The sequence below is a fragment of the Petaurus breviceps genome, unplaced genomic scaffold (genome assembly GCF_028583685.1).
Source record: "Petaurus breviceps papuanus isolate PSGF00001 unplaced genomic scaffold, PetGlider_PUasm1.0 90847, whole genome shotgun sequence".
Classification (NCBI taxonomy): Eukaryota; Metazoa; Chordata; class Mammalia; order Diprotodontia; family Petauridae; genus Petaurus; species Petaurus breviceps.
In genome coordinates this window covers 7,369,999-7,394,773 of record NW_027187360.1, presented here as the reverse complement: position 1 = coordinate 7,394,773, position 24,775 = coordinate 7,369,999, and the positions used below count along the sequence as shown (strand labels likewise).

Here is a 24,775-nt window from a genome sequence, read left to right as displayed (position 1 = left end):
TAGATAGATAGATAGATAGATAGATAGATAGATAGATAGATAGATAGATAGATAGATAGATTAGATAGATAGATTATAGGTAGACAGATAGATATAGACATTGATTAGACATTGTCTATATTTATACATATAGGTGACATACACATAACAGACAATGTGGTTTAGTGGATAGAAAGCCAGCCTTGAAGACCTTTGTGTAAGTCTTATCTCTGTCAAATACCAGTGGTGTGACCCTCAGCAAGTCATTTAACCTCATGATGCTCTAGGCCAGAAATATCAAACATGATCTACAATACTCCTGAATGTGTCCTGGACCAGGTTTAAATGTAATTCCTATCTCTTTTTATTGTATTGATGCATTATACATACATACATACATACATTCACATACATGCATATGCACACATTTACATATATATATATATATTATATTTCCTAACTCAATAGGCAACTCATAGGGATCCTTATTTATTGTTTAGGCCCCCCCTCTTAAAAATTTTTTTTTCATCACTGATCTAGGTGACTTTATAAGAATTTAAACTTCAGACAAAATTCTAATTTTCATTGGTTGAAATTCCTTATCAAGAGCTGCTTATACCAAAAAAAGTTAGTTCCAGTTCCCCACCCCATCCACACACAAACCCCTTGGACAAATGCTGCAAACAGACCAAAATCAGGCCTCATATTCAATAGGAGGGAGAACCACAGACTGAATTGCCTTTAGGAAACTGCAAAGTTCTTGTAAGGGTCCCAGTTTCTCCCAGAAACAAAGGCCTGCCCTTTTAATACCAATAATCTCCAGTTGTTATTGTATGACTGGAAGACATGAAAAGCTACAGCATCTGAAGATTTGAAATTGGGGATCTGCTTAAAGGCAACGGAGAAGCTCATGATGAATGTAAGCAGAAAGGAATAAGAAATTATAAGGAAGAAATGCTAATAACAGTGGTCATCAAATAAATGTATAATCAAAGAAAATGCACTGATTAAAGGGAGGGATATTTGATTTATTAACCCACGTGCTCTACTGGTATCCTTGCAATGCCAAGAAGACATGAGGAAGACCCAAAAGTACATTAGGTAGACCTTTCATGGCATATTTATGTGACTATACAGGTGAGTTGCACAGGATGGGCAGGTTTATATGAGTTTCAATCAACATAATTAAAGATAGATTATATCCAGGAATAAATATCTAAGATCCATTCAATTTTATAAAACTTTTACAAGTTTAAATCTCATAAGCATAAATTTTTCTACTAAAAATCCAACTCAAATACTTTCTAGTTAATTTTTTTAAAAACATCTATCAAACTAAACTTTTTTTATCAAAAAAGAAAAAAGTAATTTTCACATATTTTTGTAATGTGACAAATTTTTCTACTTTGATATGTTTGATTCTTGATAGTTAGGCCAATGAAGTACAAGCTCTGGCAGGAAAGCTGGAAAGGCTTTAAGCACGGTCCCTGAGACATTTTTTTTCCCCAGGAACCAGCCTAGTTAAGACTAGAGAGACCTATCACTAGAATTGAGGCCCTCAGAAGATGAATGGTTTTTAGTCACAATTCATTAAGACTATCCAGTGGGTAAAGAAGGGTTGCAATCAGTTGCAGTGGAAGGAGGACCTGTAGTGATAAAATTAGAGACCCCTGAAGTATTGAAAGAAGAATAAATTAAGAATTCATATGCATATATCATCTTTCTCAAAGAAAAACTAATTCATGTTATCTAATCAGTCCTCTAAACATTTTTTCCCTCACAACTCATGTTAAAAAAAAAGCAACAAACTATATCCATCTTACATATAAGGAGAATTAACTATGTGATTTGTTTACATCATTCAGAAGGAAGATTCTAAGTCTTAATAACAACCCGTTGCTGTTGTCTCTGTGTCCAATGGCTCCCTGACCTTCTTTTCACCTGTGGCCTTCAGGCTACTTTATTAGCAAGTATTTTCCTTCCATATTCTTTCCATTGTTGGCAAAAACTAAGTTAACATGAAACTGCCCCGTTTTCTCTACTATATGCTTCTGGGCAACAGTGATAATAATTTCCTACCATTATAACTATCGTCACCCTCTTCAATTTGTAAAGAATATCTCCATTTCATTTGTGTTTGTATATATACAAATACATAAACACACACATGTGTGTATAGAAATATATTATTAGTATTCATAAACAGAGGTTTGCTGGCACTAGCTTGTACTGGCTAGTAAGAGCCAATTGTTAAAATTTCAATGTGAGCATTTACATCTTGGGAACTGGCAAATACTACCAATCAGGGCATAATTTATCATTTTCTTTTTAAATTGTCTTGACTGAAGAAAATGATGGAGAAAGTGTTAGTAATAAAGATCCAACTTAAAAATATATAATTTGTATTTTGGGGGTAGAACTAGTTGTTAGAATTTACCAACACACATATATTATACACACATATGTGTGTATATGTACACATATGCATGTATATGTGAGCATATAACACATACTCTCTCTATATATAATTTATATATAATATGTAATATTGTATGAGATATACATATTGGAAATGCTAAGAAAGTGACTAAAATGTCCATACCCTTTCACCTAGAGATGCCACGGCAAAGTATATTTTCCCTTGTACTACAAAATATTTGTAGCAGGACACTAGTAACAAAGAATTAAAACAAAGTTGATACCCATCAATTGGGGAGGGGCTCAACAAGATGTATTACATATGTAAAATATAAGGTTATTGAGCTATAAGAAATGATCAATATGATCAATCCAAAGACAGGATCATGGGAAGACCATGAACTAAGGAACTAAAGTTGAATCAGGAAACAATATACACATTGACAACAACAATATAAATGTTTGGAAAAACAACAAATGATTGAATATTGTCTAATTATAATGACTAAGATTGTCCTGGAAGTAAAGATGAAAAAAAAGCCACACACATATCTAGCCTTTCTGCAGAGATGGAAGACTATGGGTGTGGAACATTACATATACTGCCAGATTTGGTTGATATTTAATTTTGCTAAACTGCTCACCACCATTTCCCTCACCCTCCCAAGCACTTTTCAAAATTTACTAAAGTGCATCCCTGAAACTGCTTCTGAGTTTTGTTCTTGGTCATAACGGAGTAAAACCAGGGATGGATTACCTCTTTCTTTTTTCTTCTTTGTTAAAAGGAATGGCTTTCTGGTTAGGAGAAAGAAGAGAGATACATTTGGAAATAAAGGTGATGGAAAAACAAAATAATTTTTTTATAGAAATAGAATGTTTTAAAAGGAGGTAATAGGAAGAGGGATAATTTGATTAGGGGTCAAAATCCTTCAAAGAGAAGTGGGGGAGAGGGCGTAGAAACACATTGGCTAATAGAAACCACAGAACAGCAGAGTTGGAAGGAACTTCAGTGACGATCTAGTTCAACTCAACATTTTACACGGGTCAAGGCAAGTAACGTAGGTTTGAACACAAAGTACAGCCCAAGGGAAGAAGGTATGGGCCCAAGACAGAAACAGGGCTAATCATGGATGCAGTTCAGCTTGGAATTAGCAAGGGCTTGTCTGGGAGGAGAACTCACCTAAGCTGAGAGGACAGTGAAAGAATTCAAAAGTAGACCATGGGACAGTCAACAAAAGAGACTGGGAATATATAATCTGAAGAGAAGACTTAAGGAGGATATAAATTCTGTCCCCCACATTTTGAAGAGTTGTCTCTCACTTTGCCTAAAATTCTCTGATACACAATAATTACTTGGGTCCATGTCTTTTTTCCTGTTTTTCAACTGTAAAAGTCTTTTTTTTTTTTAAGCAGGGCCTGAATTGTCTCTATCTTTGTATCTCCAATATGCAGCACAAGGTCTTGAACACAGAAGCCACTTAGTAGATGATCATTGAATTTAATTTGTTGTTACTGGCGTGTAAAAGAGGAATGAGATTCATTCAGGTTGGCCTCCATGGGTAGAATGAGAACCATGGTGGAAGCTACAGAGAAATAGTTTTTTATTCAATATAAGAAAGAATTAACAACTAAGGCTAGCTAAAAATGGAATGGACTGGCCTGGGAGGTACTAAATTTCCTGGAGGTCTTCAACTGGAGGCTGGAGGGCCAATTGGGATGTTCTCCAGTGAACTTCATGCTTCAAGCAGAAGGTGAATTAGATGATCCTTGAACTCCCTTTCCATTCTAAGATACTTAATTATATAGACTGAGGCATGTAGACTTCACTGCCTCAGAAATTTGCTAGTGTGTGTTCATGGAGATGCCATTTAACCTTGTACAACTTCAGTTTCCTTATCTGTAGAATGGAGACCTATCTCACAGAATTGTGAGAAAAATGCTATAGATGGGTTACCACGACAAAGGGCTCACTCAAGTATCACCTTCTGAATCCCTTTCCTGAGACTCTTATCCCCTCATTCCCCCAACTGCTAGTACATCTTCCTCATCTAAGATTACATTGCATCTGTTTTTAGATGGATTTCATATAAATTTATATATGTGTCTATCATCTCCAAACTCCCATTCTTTCTTAGAATGTAAGCCCCTTGAGGGTAAGGGCTATTTCCCTTTTATCTTTACAATAATACCTCCCCCCCCCCCCCCCAAAAAGAACCACACCATGATTGGCACATAGTAGGTAGTTAATATAGGCCTGTTAATTGATTGGCTGATGAGTCTTTTTGTGCTTCACTAGGCTCAAATTTTTGGTTCCTAAGTCATTTTTTTTTTTAAATAATGTGATTTGATCTCTACGCTGATCCCATAGCTCTCTGCTGGTCTCTCAGGAAGTGAGGACTAATCTTTCTGATGCAAGTTTTTCTCATGAAAAAAAAACTGCAATCCCAAATTTGACCAAATTTGTAATCTATGACAGCTGCTGTTTTCATAAGTGAAATATGAAATAAACCTATGTCCTCAGGGTTTTTTTGTTGTTGTTGCCTTTTTGTTCATGAAGTTGTAGCATTCCATCATCATAATCATTGTATTTTATCTTGGGGGATGCTGAGAATACAACTACAAAAAGCTATGATAGTTTTTTTTCCAATCCAAACAATCCCATACCTTTCAGGATAGCCACTTGAAGCTAGGAACTGTGAATTTGTAATGAATGGAGTTAAAAACAAAGGCTACTTACTCTAGTTCATTTGACTTTTCCTAGTGCAATGATGTATTGCAAATCAAAGTCTTTTATTGAGGAAAATACTAGGGATTGCAGTTTCTACAAAAAGTCAGGACACTGTAAAATTTCTCACATGTTCCATACTTGGAAACATCTCCATGTAGCTGTTCTTTAAGCATTCTGCCTGTGAGTACTAACAGGTCACTGCACAGGAAATGCAAGAATATGTTACATTTTAATCAGGGTATATAAAACACTGTCTAGAATGTTATGTTGCCCTGGGGAACACAGTGAGTAGGGAACATTTACAAACTCCAGGTCAATCTCCCCATTACATCACTGAAAAAAATAAATTTATGAGGTTAAATTATATGGATGCTATATATTGGAAATGTTAACCCACTCCCAAATGAAAAGAACATTGGCCAAAATAACAAGATTCCCCTTGAGAAATGTCTAAGTTATCCTCTGCTAGACACAAAAATACCTTTCAACATTTTTATGACAAATTTCCACATGAATGAAGAGTTTCTCACCCAAGATAATGAAATGAATAAACTAAAACAGAGAACAAAATGGCCTTTCATTTTGATTCCTACTGACATAGATAATTGCAAAATCAGATAGAAACATAGGTAAAGAAGAAGGAAGAAGTGAAGAACAACAAGAAGAAAAGTTATACTGTTCTACTCCAGAGATGATCAAGCAGAAATTACTTTGAAGAGCTGAATTTTGATTTATTTGGTGTATTCTTCATCTTAGTGACAGGAAAACACAGATGTTGGTGCTATAAACTTTTGTTCCAGTAAATAATTCCTCAAAGGACTCACACTTGTTTAACTTTATTCACAAGATGATAAAAACTTAATAAACATGTATGGACCCAAAACTGTGAGTTTATGTGTTCAGCAGGTTGTAGAACTCATTCCCTTGACATTTTTTCCCATTCTCCTCTACCTCATCTCATAGAACTATTCATCTGGAGGAAGTGGCCACATATGTTGTGGTCTCATTTCACTGATCTCCTAGATTTCTCCCTTGGCCTCTGTGCCTCCACACTTACCAGAAAGGTTAAATAGAATGTTCATCTTTAAAATAATAATAATAATAACAATAATAATAAAGCCTAGAATTTTTTCAACCACTATAAAAAGCAATTACCTTATACAGTATGCAGCAGTACATAGAAAATTATAAATATGATATATCTATATATGCATATATACATACATATACACGCTTACATATATATCATATATTTGCAGCTAGATGACTCAGTGGATAGAGTGCTGGTCCTGGAGTCAGGAAGACCTGAGTTCAGATCCAGCCTCAGAGAATTACTAGCTGTGAGTCACTTAACCTCTGCTCACTTCAATTCACTAGAGAAGGAACTGGCAAACCACTCTGGAATCTTTGACAAGAAAACCACATGGACAGTACAATCCACAGAGTCATGAAGAGTCGGGTACTACTGAACAACTAAACAATAAATATATAAAAATATGTGTGTGCATGTATGTGTATATATACTGTATGTGTACATACTTTATATACATATATGTAAATAAGTATATGCATATCTATTTCTATGCATATGTATAATGTATATGTGTGTATATCTATCTGTCTATAAATGGAAACACACATATACAAAATACGTGTCTATATTAGTAGACACACAATGCTGGTGATTTGTCCCAGGATTATTTCCATCTGAACCCCATCAAAAATATTATGATAATTGCAATCATAATAAAACCAAAAGGACAGAAGTCAAGGTATCGCCCTTAGATCAGCAGAGGGAGAGGGATGAAGACTAGGCCTGTGATTTCACTGACACAGGGAAGTCTTAGATGAGGAAGAACAACCCTCTACCAAAGCCAGTCAGTGTCTTCTCTGCAGCTTACTTAGTCTGAAAGAGTTTTCTAGAGAACTGAGAGGTTAATATTAGCAGAGTAATGAATCAATGAAAAAAAAATTTATTGAAGAGTTACCATGTACAAAGTACTGTGCTAAACACCTGAGATACAAATAGAAAAGTAAGGCAGTGCCTGCTTTCAAGGAGCTAACATCCTAAAAGGGGAGACGATACAGCTATAAATCAGATAGAACAGTTGTAGGGTCCAAAATTCCTCAAGAACGGTGTTTTCCCCTCGCTTTTTGGAATTAGAGGGGTTCTGGTGAATATACTTCTAAGAATCACAGCCAAGAACAGCCAACTGTGGTTGGGCATGAGATATCCAACTACATTCCCTGTCTCACTCTGCACTTAGTGTCTTAAGTAGTTGCCATCTTGTCTTCCTTCTTTTTCATGGAGTCATAACTAAATGAATCAGGGAACAACTGTCACAGATACAATCTTGGAGAAGGGCAGAGGCACTGGGAAAGTGTTTCTTGGGGGAGTGGGAGTAGGTACTACTTCCTGTTTGGGTGATGTTTTCTGAATAAACAATATTCTTCCATGGTATATTCCAAAGAACATTAGATCTGGTGCCAGAAAAATGGAATTTGAATCCCAGTCCTACCACTTGTAACTTGTGACCTCAGGTAAGTCACTTTCCTTTTACCAATTTCTTGCAAAAAATCAGGAAGCTACAGTATGTGATCACTAAGGTCCCAGCCAGCCCTTCATTCTATGGTCGTCACAGGTCTTTGCTGTGGTAAAAACTTCACAACTTTAGCATGATGACTATTAAAGAATGCCGATACTTTCTTGTCCTTCAGTTGAGCATCAGCCTCCCAACATAACTGTATATACCAGTTTTTTCCAGTGAATTGTTAGTGAAGTGCCAGTCTCTCCCCTTTCCTATCTCTCTTAGCCACAGTTTTGCCAAAATGAATTTCCTACCTAAAGTCTAACCATGTTATTCCCCTAATCAAAAACATTCAATAGTTTTCTATTGCCTCAAGTATAAAATATGAATACCTGAGCATGGCATTTAAAACTCCGAAAATTTGGTTCTAGAAGAAGAAAAAGAACCATATGTACAAAAAATATTTATAGCTGTTTTTTTCATTGTCACCCAAACCTGGAAACTAAGCGAGTGACCATCTATTGTATGTGTCTAAACAAACCGGTATATGAATGTAATGGAATATTATTGTGCTCTAAAATGATGAAATGGATACTTTCAGATGAAACTTTGAAGATTTCTATGAATTCATGCCAAGTGAGCTGAACTAGAACAATTTCACCAACAATAACAACATTATAGAGAAAAACAATTTTGAAAAGACTTTAGAATTCTGATTAATGCAGTGACAAAACCATCAGTCCAGAGAACTGAAAATGAATCATCCCTCCTACCTACTGTCAGATAGGTGATGGACTTCAAAGCCACTTAAAATGTAGGATGACGAAATAATAAATCCATGTAAAAATATTTTATTAATCAGAAATAATCTGGCTCTACCTTACTGTTTTACTCATTCTTCACTGTTCCCTACACACTCTACATTTCAGCCAAAGTTGTCTATTTGTTGTTCAATGAGCTCCAGTACTCCATCTTCAACCTGTTTCTTTGCTTTGGTTGCTCCCCATGCTTATATTGTGAAAAGGCCTTAGCTTAAGAGGGCCAAGGTCTCGCAGTGCATCCTGGGTCATCTCCAGTCGTCCTGATTGATATCTAGCCGCTGGACCCAGATGGCTATGGAGGAGAAAGTGAGTCTGGTGATTTTGTACAGCTTTCCCTCACTCAAAGTCAACTGCAAATCATGCCATCATATCCCTGATGTCATGGTCCTCTTTGAGAACAAAATGCATTCTCACCACATTCTCGCAACCATGCAACAACTTCCTCATTACCTCCATTTTTTTTTCAAGACACAGTCCTATGTGTTACTTCTTAAAAGACTTTCCTAATATCCCTGGTGATTAGTACTCTCTTCTCTTCCAATTATCATGTACATACTTATTTGTTTAGATGTAGTATATACCCCCGTAAAATATGATCTCTTTGAAGGTAGAGACTTTTTTATTTTTACTTTATATCCCCTGCATCTCATACAGTGCTTTGGAAGCAAATAAATAATCAATAACTACTTTTTCAATTGGCTTCCTGAGCTACTATCCAGGAACTTAAAGGATGTAGACCTAAAAGGGAGTTTAGAGATCATTGAGTCTCAGGTTTTGAGAGATTATATAAATCGCCAGGAGATTTGTTTCAGAACTGGTCCTCTAACTCTGAACCCCATGTTCCTTCAAATTGTACCCACCCTTGCCTTACATACAGAGAAGAAATTTTGTTTCAGTCACAGTTACAGAAATGGAGAGTTGTAAGAGACCTCAGCAGCCATCCATAAATGAAAAGAATTCTCCACTATAACATATCTGACAAGTGGACATCCGGACTCTACTTGAAAGACCTCCAAGGAGAGGGTCCTATTATAAACAAAGATGCATACACAGTCCCTAGTACACAAGAAGGCTTTGCTGTCCAACTCTGGAGACCCACTAGATCAGGGGTTCTTACTCTTTTGTGTGTCATGGACCCCTCTAGCAGTATAGTGAAGCCTATAAGACCCCTTCCTGAAATAGTGTTTTTAAATGCATAAAAATGAAATATAAAGGATCACAAAGGATATCATTATATTGAAATACATTTAAGCATGCACAAATATCCAAACACACACATATTTATTTATTTCAAGTTCACAGATTCCTAGTTAGGAATCCTTGCCCTACATGATGATCATTGAGGGTAAGCATTATTTCTTATTTCTTTTTACTTTTACTTTTCCCCCCATATATAGTGTTGATACTTTGGTGGTCAGTACTTAATGCATGCTTTATACTAATAAAGTTTTGCCATGTTTTGCTTATGTCACAACTAGATTAGATTCATCATCGCCTACTAGGTGCTGGGCAATACATTATGCTGACAGAGGAGGGGAATCAAAGATGAAATGAGACATCATCTCTGACTTCAGAATGTTCACAATTTAATGGAGGGGATCAGACTTACATAAAACAAGTGATATAAGGAAGAATATGAGAAATGCCAGAAATAGTCCAGATTGCCACAAGAAATTTGAGGGCAATATCACTTGTGGCTAAGGGACTCATGGATGGCTTCCTGAAAGAGACAGTACCTGACTAAAGATATATAATAAATATTTGTTGATCTCATTAGGCAGAGAAAGGGAATATAAGGATAGAGAAAGGAATCCATGCTACTCTTGGAAGATGGTGTGAGAGATGTTGATACATGTTGAAACAGGGGAGAACAAGATAAGAATGGAGTATGGTGAGCAATTTAGTTTGAATGGAAGGTCAGTTATAGAGTATGTGAAGGGGAGTAGAGTGAAATGAAACTAGAGTACTAGATTTGTATTATCCAGCTAGGAATTCAAGAAATTTCAGAATCTTCACAATGTGAAGAGAATTTTTAAATGGCACTTTATTATGTTCAACTGGGATAAAAGTATCACCTGCTCCCCTACCACCGCCCCCCCCCCAGTAAATTACTTATTTCAAAAGAAACTCCATGAAAACATTCATTTTTTAAAGTCTAAAAAGTGGTCAAACTAAAACATTTTTATAATTAATTTTATTTTTTTCCATTTTGGTATGTCTTTCTATATCATCGTATTAAGCATTCCTATAAATAGGATCATAGATTTAGAAATGCAAGGGTTCTTAGATATGACTTAGTCCAACTCTTCATTTTCAGATGATGAAGAAATTGAGTACTAGAGGGGTTAAAGGCCTTTCCCAAAATTGCACTGCTAATTAATAGAAAAGCCAGGATTTAAACATAAGCACATCTAACCCCAATTCTTTCTCTCTTGCCTACAATGGCATTCCCTCAGTCATTTCCTTATGTCTGGACTAACATCATTCTATTAAAATTCCTAGTTATCCTTTTAATCACAACTCACATATACATCCTTCAATAAGGTTTCCCTGATCTTCTCTAGTGGTAATTTGCTTCCCCTACTACTCACATAGCATTTAATGTGCATGTCTCTTATCATTTTTAAATTATTATCTGCCATTTTACTATAATAATGGCTGCTGAGTCAAGAGAAAGATCTTAATCTTTTCTCCATCAGCACAAACAATGGGATGCGCCCAGTAGGCACTTAATAAAAGCTTGTGGAATTTATTTCTTCACTCAAATATAAATCCATGTAAAGCCAAAAAAAAAAATCAATTTGATTTGCTATTTCACCAGCACACCTTCCATAAGGGAGGTTTTACTGAGAAATCATGTGTGAGTAGCTAAATTTCATGTACGACCTTATTAAAATGTGCAACAAGTGCTGACCATAAGTAAAACTGAAAAGGTTACTGGTTGTTTTTTTCCCCAGGAAAAACCAATCAAAAATCATCTGCTGCATGCCACAGTTTGTCAATTTGAGATGATTCCTTGATTTTAAAAACCATCTTTATTATTGTTATTATTTTTATTATTATCCTTCGGAGTACTCATTTATGTGTCACAAATAATTAAACACTTAGTACTAAAAGGCATCTTTAGAAATTTTGGTCATAAATATTATGAAGTACTTTAGGGGAAAATCTAGAAGAGTAGTTTTAAATTTGTTAAAATAAATAATGCTGTGGTGTAATTACATTTGTTCCATATATTTTTTACTGCAAGGAAAAAGCATAGCCACTACAAATGATTTGTGATGAACAGATGAATGTTTTCTTACTTATGGATCCAACCTCAAAGTCACAGAGGAAATGGGTAAGCATCTATGTTTGCTCAGACACCCCAGACTTTTGGAAGTAGTCATTTTTTCTTTTGTTTAATAAAATGAGAATGGCTTATGAGGAAATATTTATGGAAGGCTCCAGCAGTTTTGTAAATCTTATTCTGCTTCCTACAGTCGAAAGGTTTCATTTTGGTAACTTTGAGTTCAAATCAATAGAAAAAATAAGTTACAAAGAATTAGAGATGTGGGACTTGGGGTGCATGATCTCCAAAGTTCCCTCTGACTTGATATTTTATGAGAGAAAGAGAGAGAGAGACAGACAGACAGAGACAGAGACAGAGAGATAGAGACAGAAAGAGACAGAGACAGAGATAGAGACAGAGACAGACAGAGAGACAGAGAGAGATAGGCAGACAGACAGAGAGACAGACGGACAGAGAGACACAGAGAGGCAGAGAGAGATAGACAGATAGAGACAGAATGAGAGATTGAAGGTACACATTTAAAGCATCATCCCTATTGCTTAAGCAACATCACCAAGCCTTTCCTATAGCAGTAAAATTTACAAGGTGATAGGACAAAGAAAGTCAGAAATTGGAGATAGCCTTAAAACATAAAACACAAACTATCAAAGTAAGAAACCTTAGAATGTCAGAATTGAAAAGTACTTTAGAATATAGTCCTGTCAGAGCTGGAAAGAATCAACCAATCAATCAAAAAAAGAATTCATTAAGCACCTACTATATACCAGGCTCTGTTCTAGCAACAGAACATAAACCCAGGCATTAGAACAGAGACTATAGATGTTCTGATTAGAATATATAATATCAGAGCTGGACGGGGCTTTACTGTAATACATGATATCAGAACCCAAGGTGCCTTATAAACTATTCAAACTTCTCATTTTATAAATGAATAAACTGGGACCCTGCCTTAGGAAGGCATTTGTCCAAGTAAACTCAGAGACCCAGGTCTCCTGGATAGTCAGGTGGTTTTCCCTCTTCTCTACCGCTATCTCATATCCTAACAGAGGGTATTTCAGTGATGTATCAGGAGGATTATTCTTCCAGAATGCTCTTTTATGTCACCATACACACAACTGGACCTTGTTCTACATACCTTTAACAAACATGATTCAATTCAGGGAATAACAGAATTTCGACATTTGAAAGAACTTTAGATGCCATCAAATTCTGCCAAGCCAGTGCCTGCAACTGAGCACTGCCCATCTGGGAGTCATTCATCTGTTACTTGAAGGCCTCCAGTGATGAGGAAGGCACTGCCTCCAAAGTTGGGTAACTTATAAGTTAACACAGTGAGAAACATAGTATTTATTCTGTTATAATTATGTGTTTATATGTACTTGTTGTTTCCTCAGAATCTAAGTTCCTTGAGAGTAGGGACTTTCAGTGCCTGGCATATAGAGCTAGGCAATAGAAACTGGATCTATGATTTCGTTAGGTATCAGGGACTCCCAGGAGAAGAAACTCCTTCTAATGGTACAGATAAGTACATTCCATGAAACTTACAGTCAGAGAGTTGCTTACAAAATAGAGAGGCTAAGAGACTTGTCTAGGGTCACACAACTAGTATGGATCAGAGCTCCAGATTGAACTTGGGTCTTCCTAGTTCTCAATTCACTATGCCATGCTACTCTTACATAGGAGCTTTGGTACATTGTAGGTATTAATAAGCACTTATTGAGTGATCTATAGTTAAAACTGTCACTTTACCCAGTACCCCACCACACACATACTATTTCTTATTTGAATATTAACATGACTTTCAATATAGAATCAAAATAACAAAATAAATAGAAACACATCAATGGTCATCTATTCAAACCCTCTCCCTCACAAAAAAAAATCCCATCTACACTATAGAGGACAACATTTCAGGAAGACCTGAAGGGATAAATGGGATAGGAAAAGTGGTTCTAGACTGATGGCACCTGGAGGTGTATGTATATATATATATACACACACACATATATGTAATTATATATATATATAATATACATATTATATTCTCACATTATTCCCCTCCAAAGACTTTACATTCCAACCAAACTAGATTACACTCTGGGTCACCTTTTCCCCTAAACATGCCTTTTATTCTCCCACCTCCATGCTTTTCATCATATTATTCCCTATGTCTTATAATGCTATCCTTTTCCCCCACCTCATCTGTTGAATCTCTTCTCACCCTTCAAAGTTCCACTTAAATCCCACCTGATCTCTTTGAACCTTCCCTCTCAGACTTCATACAGCTGTCTGTCCTGCATCTTTCTCATCCACTTATCACATATCATTGTACATTATAGTCATGTGTGTTTAAGTCTTAGCCCTCTACTGGAAAGGTAGAACTCTGTGCAAATTCCATGAGGGCAGAGAATAGTGTCTTATCTAAATGTTGTATCTTGACCAAATCCCAATATAGAAATCTGCATACATTAGACACTTAATAAATGTTTCACGAATTGATAAATGAGTGAATAGGCAAACTCTGTAACTTGGTAACAACCAAAGAAAAATCTCACCTACACCCCAATTTTGTCTATATTTCCCTGGTGACTAACACTCCTAGGAAACAGGTTTAACTATTATAATGTATGCCATTTCCTGTGGGAATCAGACTAAAGTTATGTAGTCAATCCATGTATGAGACAGTATTCATTTAAGTCAGTTAAAGCAATTCTATTCCATGTCCATGGATTGTACTGTCTCTATACTAGCCAAATGTATCTCTCAAATCCATACTATTGGTATAAAGGGTAACTGACAGATGGATGGATTTGATTACTGACCATGGATGGATGGGCACAAACCTATCATTGATGTGGGGGGAAAAACAATACAAGGCTTCTGCCCTTCTAGTGGCAGGGTCATCTTCTGATATGATGCACAACTTAAGGATATTATTCAAAGATGCTACTAAAGTGCACATAATGTCTTGTTCTTGACCTCCCCTCACAAATTCAGAGGATTAAGAGGCATTGGTGATTCTTTCTGAGCAGTTCACTAAGGTTACTTTTGATAAAACTGAAGAGAGAGGTTCCAAAGATCCACGTCGAACCATCATCATCTTCATCATTACTACTATCAACATTATCACTATCCATACACAGTCAGTGAACAGTATACTGGCCACATTAACATTTTCCACTGGGATAAGGGGAAAAATGTGTTATTGGGCAAGTACTAAAACCTGATGTGACCTGTGTGTCCAATTCTTTAAGACATAATTCTTATCTTGCCTTAATGACTAAACTCTTCTTAGGCCCAAGACAATTGTACATGCATAGGGGCAAGCCTGCAACTTTCTTCTCCAAAAGAAATTTATTGTCTACCCAAAGTAAATGAATGAATGAATGATGATGATGATGATCATGGTGGTGGTAGGATGGGGATGACAGAATGGTGGCTTACTTTTGTTTATCACTTTAGAATGAACTGATCTTCTCAACAACTCTGTGAGGTAAATGGAGTTGGTATTATTATTACAATATTGTAGAGAGAAAACAGGAGCTCAGAGAATTGAAGGGGCTTATTCAGAGTCACGTGGCCTCTAAGGTGAGACTGGAACTTACGTCTTTTGACTCTTAGCCCAGTGCTCTTTCCATGGCATTATACTGTCACAAATCTAATCGCAGGAGAGGAGGGAGAATATCTATTCTGTCAGCCAAACTTTCTAATAAAAGGGAATATTTAAAATGAATCTTATGAAATATAGACTTATAGCTTTTCATTTTGGCATTTTTCTCTGCACCAAATGACATCAAGGCACAGAACAAACTGGGCTATGCTCTATTCCCTTGAACATGTCCTCCTCATTCATACTTAAATTCCTCTGTTCTTGTTGTTCACTCCATTGGAGTGTCCTCCCTCTCACTTCTTTCAAATACCACCTACTCTCTGAAGCCTGCCTTTCTTTATCCTTCCAGATGGTATCCTTCCTCCCCTCCCCCCACCCCTCAAACTTTGTCTTCTGCCCCTTTGGACATATTATACATATTCACACAACACTTTGTTTTGCATCCCTCTAATGCATTTTAATATTATTTTATATTCTATTGTCAGTATGGTACCCCAATACCACACTGGGAGCTCCATGAGGGTAGAGAACCCATGTCTTCTCTAAGCCTGTTAACTCATCCCAGCCCATAGCAATGCTTGCTTGAGAAATGTCGACCCGATTTATTGAATTATTGATAACGAATTCAGCTTTATCCAGAGGCAGCTACTTTTTGGGGGGAAGTTGTCCACATCCCCTTGGATTATGAATGAGATATACACAAAGTTTAAATTGAGAAGGTGATTAAAAAGAAATCCAGTGAATTTTATAAAGAAATCCTGACATAAAGTTGAGCTCTCACTCTACGTCATGTTCTGTCCTACAAAAAAAGCAAAAACAGCCCCCAAAACCCCTTGGCCCTGTGTCCTGTTCGCTGTTCCAGGCCCATCAGACATTGTCTGAACCTCATAAGGAAAGACAGCATTTGAGAAGTTTCTTTCGACTTCATTAAAAACAGAATTCCATTATATCCAAGTTCATTCTATGCTAATTCTACCCTTCATAATTATTCTCATGACAAACAATAACTATATTCTGCCCCTTAGTATATAAGCGATTCCTGTAGAAATATCTCAAATATTGCTTTAAACATGATACTTTGGGGTGATTTACCAGTATTCCTTCAATCACGAAAACGCTCAATTGATTAAGACCAGTGATCTTCATTTGGTATTAACTGACCCTAGAGAACATTGTGAATCTGTTTTAACCCATCTTATAGTTTCACACTATCAGATACTTTAATGGAAACATTGGGCCTTTTCCTTAGCATACATAAATGGACACCACAAGCTTTTCAATTAAATTAGTCTTTTGAGAGAGATGTAGGAGAGCCAAAAAGCTCCTTAAAAATCTGAACTGCTTCATTGCTTCTCATTTGCCAAGGGGAGATGTGTAGTTAAAATGCAATGTTATTTTCTTCCTCTCCTGCTTGGGGAAAAAAAAAAAGTTTCTGATCTTGAACTTGAAACTAGCTATTTTAGAGTGTTACTTGGGATTTTGTTCCCATCATATGCATGCTATTTGCTTTTCTACAGCTATGTAAGGAGTGGCACGGTTATTATGCATCCAGAATAACTATATATGAATTGTGTTTTAAGTCTACTGTAGAGGGGGAGGGGTCACAAGCAATTTCAAAAGAATAAAATGAGGCGACAGATAAGAGAAAAAGAGGACTCCATTTAGATGAATAAAATGTAACCAGAAGGATTTCCAATGACATACAAAGTATTTTTCATATGTTTGCTCCGCTCATTATCTCTAAAACTTCTGCACTGCTGCAGATTTTCCAATTGTTCAGCCTTTAAAGTACTAAATAACATCGATATGCTAACAATAGGATTAGCTATCCAAGATAGACGGTTATGCCTCCAGAATCTTAATTTTACACATTTAAAACAACTGTAGAAGTTGCTTCAGAGTCCCAGAGCACTCCTGGAGGCTTTAAAAACAGCATTTCCTACCTAGAGAAGTCAGAAGATTGAAACAGGCGACAACTGGCAATTCCTAATGATGACTTTCACGACTTTCAAATTCCTCTGAATTATTGAATCATTTCAGCCAGCTAACCCACTCGGAAACAAATACTTCAGTAGTAATCATCCATTTACATCTCAAATATTTTTTTCTTCTATATGAATACAGCAAAGATCTGCTTAGAGAATATGTTACTAATAAACTCACTATGATTTCCTGACCAAACTGAACCATTCTAAAATCGGCAATTACTGCCGATTAATGGAGAATCACACATGGCCCTAATTGTTTTTATTCGTTTTCTGTCATTTTTCTGGTACAACTACACTTTGCTTCTTGGAGGTTTAAGGAGGTTATAATTTGGCCTTGGAATCCCAATTCTCCCTTCTTTTTATCTCAATGAAGGAATATTTCGTCCAGAAATTAACTATTTCTTGAAGTTCCTTCAGCAGTAAGGAAAAGGTTGGCAGGAGGAAGGGAGGAAACGTAAATGGAACAGAAACAGGGTGTCCTTGCAATGCGGCTCCCTTGAAATCTTCTACACTCAATGAACTTGCTCTGTTCTAAGACACTCAGGTATTCCTCTGTCCCCAGAGATTTTTATTATGTGATTAGAAGAACTGAGGGCCAAAACTTAATAGTTTCTTGTCAAAGGTCACCTCAAGAAACATAAACAGATTTCAAATATCGAATGGCACTTCTAAAGCTGTGACTAAAAATAAAACAACAAACATTTTTAATATAAAAATGATTGCTAGGCAGGAGCCACTCTTATTTGGGCCAGACTACTCATGATGATATAAACAGTCAGGGACCAGTAAGGAGAAAGGGAAGGAAAAGATATTCATTATTAAATACAACCTGGGAAAAGCCAAACCAAACCAATCAAAAAACTTGCTTTGCCACAGAAGTAAAACACACACACACACACACACACACACACACAATCACACTCACACACAGAGTTTTCTAATATTATGAAGGAATAAAATAACTTTTGCACTGAATATTTTTATACCACTGTGATTTTTTTCATAAAAGTCTTCCAATTTGATTATAATTAAATATGTAATGAAAAAGTGCTGCTTCAGGGAAGTGAAGCAAGACACTTTAACTGTTAGTTTAATGCATTTCCAGCTGACTTTGTATCAAATAAAAATGACACCTTGCTTGTGTCTGTGTGTCTGACTAGCCAAAAGGTAGAATTTCTGCAACAATTGTGTTATTAATGAGGAACATCATGAAGACTCATATTTAATATTTTTAATGATGAGATTTTCTCTGGCTTTTTTTTCATGATAATCCCTAAAAATCAAAGATGCAAAAAAAAAACCTGATAGGAAGATTTATTGGAACCATTTACCTGGCTCATGTGAGGCTAATTGCATATCCAGTCATAACAAGAGTAGGGCCCAGTTTTGTTTTGTTTTGTTTCCTTTTGCTGACTTTCTAAGTTCAGTGCCAGCAAAGAAGCCCATAGATGTTTCGTTTTTACCTATATTCAATAGAATCACAATCCTTAGTCATGTCTGTTCCTTTGACAAAAAACCACCCCCAGTCTCTAGCAGTGGGAGAATAAGGCTAGGAAGATGTAGTCTATCAAACTCAAGAGTTACATACCAGGAGATGTTTCTTTATACTAGCAGCATAGAGAGTGGATTAAGAGCAAGAACCTATATTGGAGGAGCCTGACAAAGAAGAGATTTTCTGGGTACAGCCCTAATGAATATTTTCTTCTTTGGTAGGATCCCCAAATGATAGGAAGCAAGAAGAAAAAGGATGGGGTAGAAGTGAGAAAGAAAGAAAAAAATTCAGGATCAAGAATCCAAAAAGGAGGTATCTCTGAACAATATATTACCTTCCAAAAGTAACCAGAAAGTCCCAAATCTCCCCAAACTTTTGGTTTGGTTTTGCTAGGGGAACTCTAGGATACTTCCTTTCTTGTACAAGGACAGTGCCTGAACTCCCTGTCACATGCAATCTGCTGATTAGGGTTAATGTATTGTGTCCTGATATGGCAGATTAAAAATGAAATCAATAAATGACTAAAACAAATGGGCTTTTGAGATGTCCCATTCAATCTAGGTCTTTAAAAATGAGGTGAGACGAGAAAGAAGGGAGGGAGGGGGCATAGGGCCACTTAGCAATCAATTTGAATCCCAAACACTAAGTGGATGGAAGCAAACTTGGTGCATCTTTTAGCTAGAAGCCCCCTTATTTGGGACCTGCTCTAATTAATCAGAACAGCTAGGGCACTCCCTACTTGTGAGCATCTTAGCTTTTTGAGTCATCTGTCAAAGTCAGAATGTGCAGAGGAACTGAAAGGTTCTGAAGCATTAGATATTTAGATATTTTGTGATGTGACTTGCTTTTCTAGACAATGTTAAAAAAAAAAAGTGATGCTGCCAGGGTCAGGGCTCCATTCAGAATCCTATTTTCTTGCAACCAGTTTCTATTGGCCAGTAAATAAAAGAAAAATGTAATGTTCAAATCTCCTCCCTCCCCAACCAATACCACTAGTATTCCCCTCCCCATAATTGCTGATATCACTTCTTTTAGTCTCAGTGTCTTAGATATTAAGAAGGGGAAAAAGACCTCTCAGGTCATTCAGTCTACCCTAACTGCAGCAAGCAGGATGGTCCCTGCTGAATATGTTTCCATTTAAATAACCTGTGCTATTAAGGTGCAAATTACAACTTTTAAGTAATGATTGCTAATAGTCTAATGTTTACTGCCACACAAGGACATTCATGAAAACAAAATCTGCATTATTCATCTACATATTAAATAAACAAAATAAATGTGAGAGCTGTTCATTGCTACTGTACTTTCTCGGGTTATCTGGGAACCAGGGTACAGATAAAGCAGCAGTAAATCTCTCTAGGAGCATATATATATATATATATATATATATATATACATATATATACACACACACACACACACACACACACATATATGTATATGTATACATATACACATACAGAAAAGGAGAGAGAGAGAAGGGGAGAGAGAGGGAGAGAAAGAGAGAGAGAGAGAGAGAGAGAGAGAGAGAGAGAGAGAGAGAGAGAGAGAAAGAGAAAGAGAAAGAGAAAAAGAGAAAGCTGCATGTTTTCTATAGCAAGGTGATGAGCCAAGGTTCCCGATCCTGGGCATTAATACAAAAGTAATGATCACTGATTAAGAAATAAAATATATGGTGGTGAGGTTTTTTTAAGTGGGGATATAAGAGGAAAAGGAGGTTAGAATTTTTAATACTAGCATTTTATGCTTAAATACAATTCACATATATAAGGACATTGAAATTCTTTTCCTTTTTCATCTTCCTTTTCTGTCTTCCTTCTCTCCATGAAACTGGTAGGGAAGAGATAATGGTATAACATGCAGGGATATTTTCACTTGAAAAATGGAAAACATTTCAGTGGTAACTAAGGAACACAGAACTAAGGATAAGGGGGAAGAAATCAAACTTCAGGGGGGTTTGTCCCTGTAGCTTTTGCCACAGCACTGAACTTCTGTTATTATCCCAAGTTACAGAATGATGCAACATCACAGAGAAATGCCAACAGACTGGAGACAAGTGCCTTAAGAAAGAGCTGAAAGAGTGTGGCTAAGGTAAGGGATTTGGGCATTTCTGAGAGAAATCTAAGGAGAAATCCAAACATCTATTTGATATTGATGTCTTGCTGAGGTAAACTAAACTCTCGAACTCCAACCCCCAGGGAAAATATTACAAATAAATAGTAAACCTCGCCCACCCCCATCTCTTATAAATAGTGTCCTATTCATTCAGTTTCAATGTTTACAATATTAAGAAGATCTGTAACACATTATTGGAAACTCAGAACTTAAGATTAATGATAATGAAGGATAAAACTAACTGGCATGTTCCTTGGCTATGGACTCTTAGCAGAATCTCTTCTATTCACTCCATTTGTATGTTCTTTCTAATCTTTGTATTTATTCATTACTCGAACTAGAAATTTGCTTTCAAAGTCAGTGCATGGTAGTAATTATTTACAGTTGTGCACAGTATGGCGCAGCGACAAAAGCAGACATTTCCAGACTCTTTAGACCTCACCATTTCTTCCTTTCCTTGGATATTAACTAGCCAAAGAATCCCAAAGTGGCCAACTTTTCTTATGTGAAGCTGCCTCAGCTAAAACAGAGGAAGGCATTGATGTCCTTGAATGTGTGGAAGGAAAACTATGTGGGAAATATCTGCTTTATTAAATATAACCAAATAAACAACTGATAAGAGGCCTTGCCATCTTCCTGATGCCTGATTTCTTTTGAGTTTGATAGCTTGTAAAGTAGAGAGGCCTCCTTGCCCCTGATTTTAAAAAGAAGCAAAGCCCTAAATACCACATGAAAAAATGAAAACTAAAGGCAGCCAGGAAACTAAAGCCATAATCATAACTTTCAAACAGGGAAAACTAGTATAAATGGATTAACCCATGCAATAGGAAACTAGTTTAATAAAGAGTCTAATTTAAATAATGCAATATAAGACTGCATATATTCGATACACCTGAAGCCTCATTGATCAGAGGATAAATATAATCAAAGTAGCACAATTCTGAGCAATGCACTTTTTGTAATGAGCTTACTGACTGAGACATGTCCAGTCATTCTGGTAATTTAAATCACTGCCTAGTTGTTGAGGGCCTTTACCGGAACAACAAGAAAAACAGAGTAATTTTCAGGGCAACCTCACTTCTTGCTGGACGGCAGCCCAGGGTTCTCTTATGGGACAACAATAAGGACGTTATCTATAATAATCTAGCTACACTCATTCTTCTGTTTCCAGAGCTAGCCAGGGAATCTATGTGACTCTTCCTTGGTACAAACCAGCCAGTTAGCTCACTCTAACTTTGTCATATTGGAAACTGGGGTTTAAAAGCAAAAGTGAATCAAAATGTAGGAGAAAAAAATGAGAGAGGAATTATGTTTAAGAAAGCATCAGATATGACCAATTGTGGGGGAAAGACTCATATGATTGTCCCATACCTAATCAATCTCTCTCTCTCTCTCTCTCTCTCTCACACACACACACACACACACACACACACACACACACTCACAAAACCTACTCCACAATCCAAACTACACAGGAAAGTTCCAAATATATTGAATTTTTAAAAATTCCCAGCTGTTTTATTCTTAGACAAATATAAAAATAAACAACAACCAGGGAGTAAATACTTTGAAAGATATTACTATATAACTCCAATTAGCCTCTGCCAGTTAGAAAAGCAGGTACCTATCCCCTTCATAGGAGTAGCTCTGAAGGACCTGTCCTGCAATTCTATGCTAGAATCAGATGATGAGAGAATCAGTGGTGCATTTGATCTGGTTCCACTTCGCCTTCACTTTTTATCTACCTTTGGTTTTGCCCCAAGCACTTTCCAAACTTTTAGTGAAGTATAACACTGAACTTGCTTCTATGCTTTGCTCCAGATTTCAAGGGAGTAAAACTAGTGATAGGTTTACAGGAAGAAGACTTGGCTGATGATCCCTAAAATCAAGTGAGAAAAAAAAAAAACAACAAAACACCAAAACCTTAAGCTTTTCTTTAAAGCACTGATCCAACTAAGGACACAAAGAAATAAAAAACGCCCACATTAAAAGCCAAACAAGATAATAATTGTGCGTCTGGCTAAGAGAATCTAGAGGGCAAGCCTTGCGTCACTGGCACTTGAGTTACCATGGTGAGTGATTTATTGATATATATCAAGAATGAATAGATCAAAGGCAGCAAGATGACAGGTGATCAATCAAATGTCAAATCAAAGCTGGCAATCAACTGGAAAGCTGACTTTTCAGTGGGTGGGTCTGGCAGGAGAAAAATGAACTTTCATATTGCACTTCCCAGAAACAAAACCCCAGTATACTATTAAAAAAAAAAAGCAATTAAGCAACCTAAAAGAAAACTCTTAAACGGCTTTTTGTACTGGCCCATTAACCTGTTCATATCTTTTTTTTTTCCTTGGGGGGGAGGGAAGGCAGAAAAGTAGCAATACAAAAATACATATAAAGTTAAAAACTCTTTTCTGTGCACCTATACATTGCATTTTCCAATGGGCATTTTTTTAAAAGGACGAGTGGGGTGGGGGTAGAGTTGGGGATTAGATTGGAAAATACAGATTCTTTCAGAACGCACTTAGATTGTTCATTCCGTTTCCTGTTGCAGCTTTCACTAGGACTGATCAAAAGCTGAACTCCATCAATTCATCCCATGCCAGTCCCTTGCCTTCCCTAAACTCAAGCACAATCTCACACTTCCCAAGACCAAAAAGGGGTTAAAGGAAAGCTGACCCTGGAAGCGACACTATGACATCTAAAAAACCAAAGTATACAGGCTGTGTGTCAGGGTAGGACTTAAGGGTGTCCCCAAACCTTACACACTATCACCACGGAAAAGCAAGAGGCAGGAAGGAAAGAAATGGGAAGAAAGTTAGGGGTAGGAGATGGTTGGGGGGTAGGGGAGGGAGGATGGAGAAGGTGGAGAGAAAAAGTTTAAGGAGGGAAGGACCGTGGGATTCCCCAAAGCTGGAGAGTTGTCCGGGCACCGGGAAGGGGACGGGGTTTAGAATGCCAAAGCAGGGAGTCAGTTTCCTTCCTCCTTTCCCAGAAGGGGAGAAGGAGATGAGACAGACTTGTTCGCTCGCTCCCAGCAAGTTGGATAGAAGGGGGTGGCAGGGAGGGCGGAGAAGGTGGGGGGGGGGGGGGGGGTGATGAACGGGGAGCAAAAAGCCCAGAAAAGCAGGGGTGCTCGTCTCGTAGGGAGGAGGGGGGCGCGGGGGAGGAAGGGAGGGAAGGAGGGAGCTGCAGCCCCAGCCTGTTAGTGCCGAGAGAGAGAGAGCTTCGGCTTACCTGCCGCCCGCTTCGGTGCCTGCTGTTTCCTCCTCGGCATCGCTCTACTTTCTCCAATCTCACTTCTGTCCCCAGACCCGAGAAGCAGCTCGGGGGGTGCTCGCTTGTCTCGTCTGTCTCTGTCTCTCCCCCTCTGTCTCTGTCTCTCTCACACTGAGCGTCCCCCCTCCACTAAGGGCTTAAGGGGAAAAAACCGGGGGAGGGGAAGCCCCAACAAAACAAAACAAAACAAAAAAACCTGTCTCGTGTTGACAATGTCGGGCTGTTGGTTGCTGATGATGTTGTTGGTCCTTTTTTTTTTTGGTCTGTTTTTTGGTTTTGTTTGGGGGGGGGGTGACTGTTGAGACACTTGATTTCTTTATTAAACATCCAAGACCAGGATCAGATGGCAGGAACTGTGCCGCACACACGCACCACACGCACTCACACGCGGAAAGATAAGGCGAAAGGTAGTAGGTTTTTTCTTTTTCTTCCTCTTCTTCTTCTTCCTCCTTTTCCCCTCCTCCTCCTCCTCCTCCTTCTCTTCCTCCTCCTCCTCCTCCTCCTCCTCCTCCTCCTCCTCCTCCT

At 37.4% G+C, this 24,775-nt stretch overlaps 1 protein-coding gene across 1 annotated transcript in view; it reads right to left on the bottom strand.

Moving 5' to 3' along the window:
- The window catches only part of TSHZ2 (teashirt zinc finger homeobox 2), a 282,070-nt gene extending 257,309 nt beyond the window's left edge, over nt 1-24,761 (bottom strand). The window contains exon 1 of the mRNA XM_069072429.1: nt 24,209-24,761. Coding sequence (XP_068928530.1) covers nt 24,209-24,248 — 40 coding nt within the window. The 5' untranslated portion in view covers nt 24,249-24,761. The remainder of the gene's footprint in view (nt 1-24,208) is intronic.
- Nucleotides 24,762-24,775: the final 14 nt, after the last annotated feature.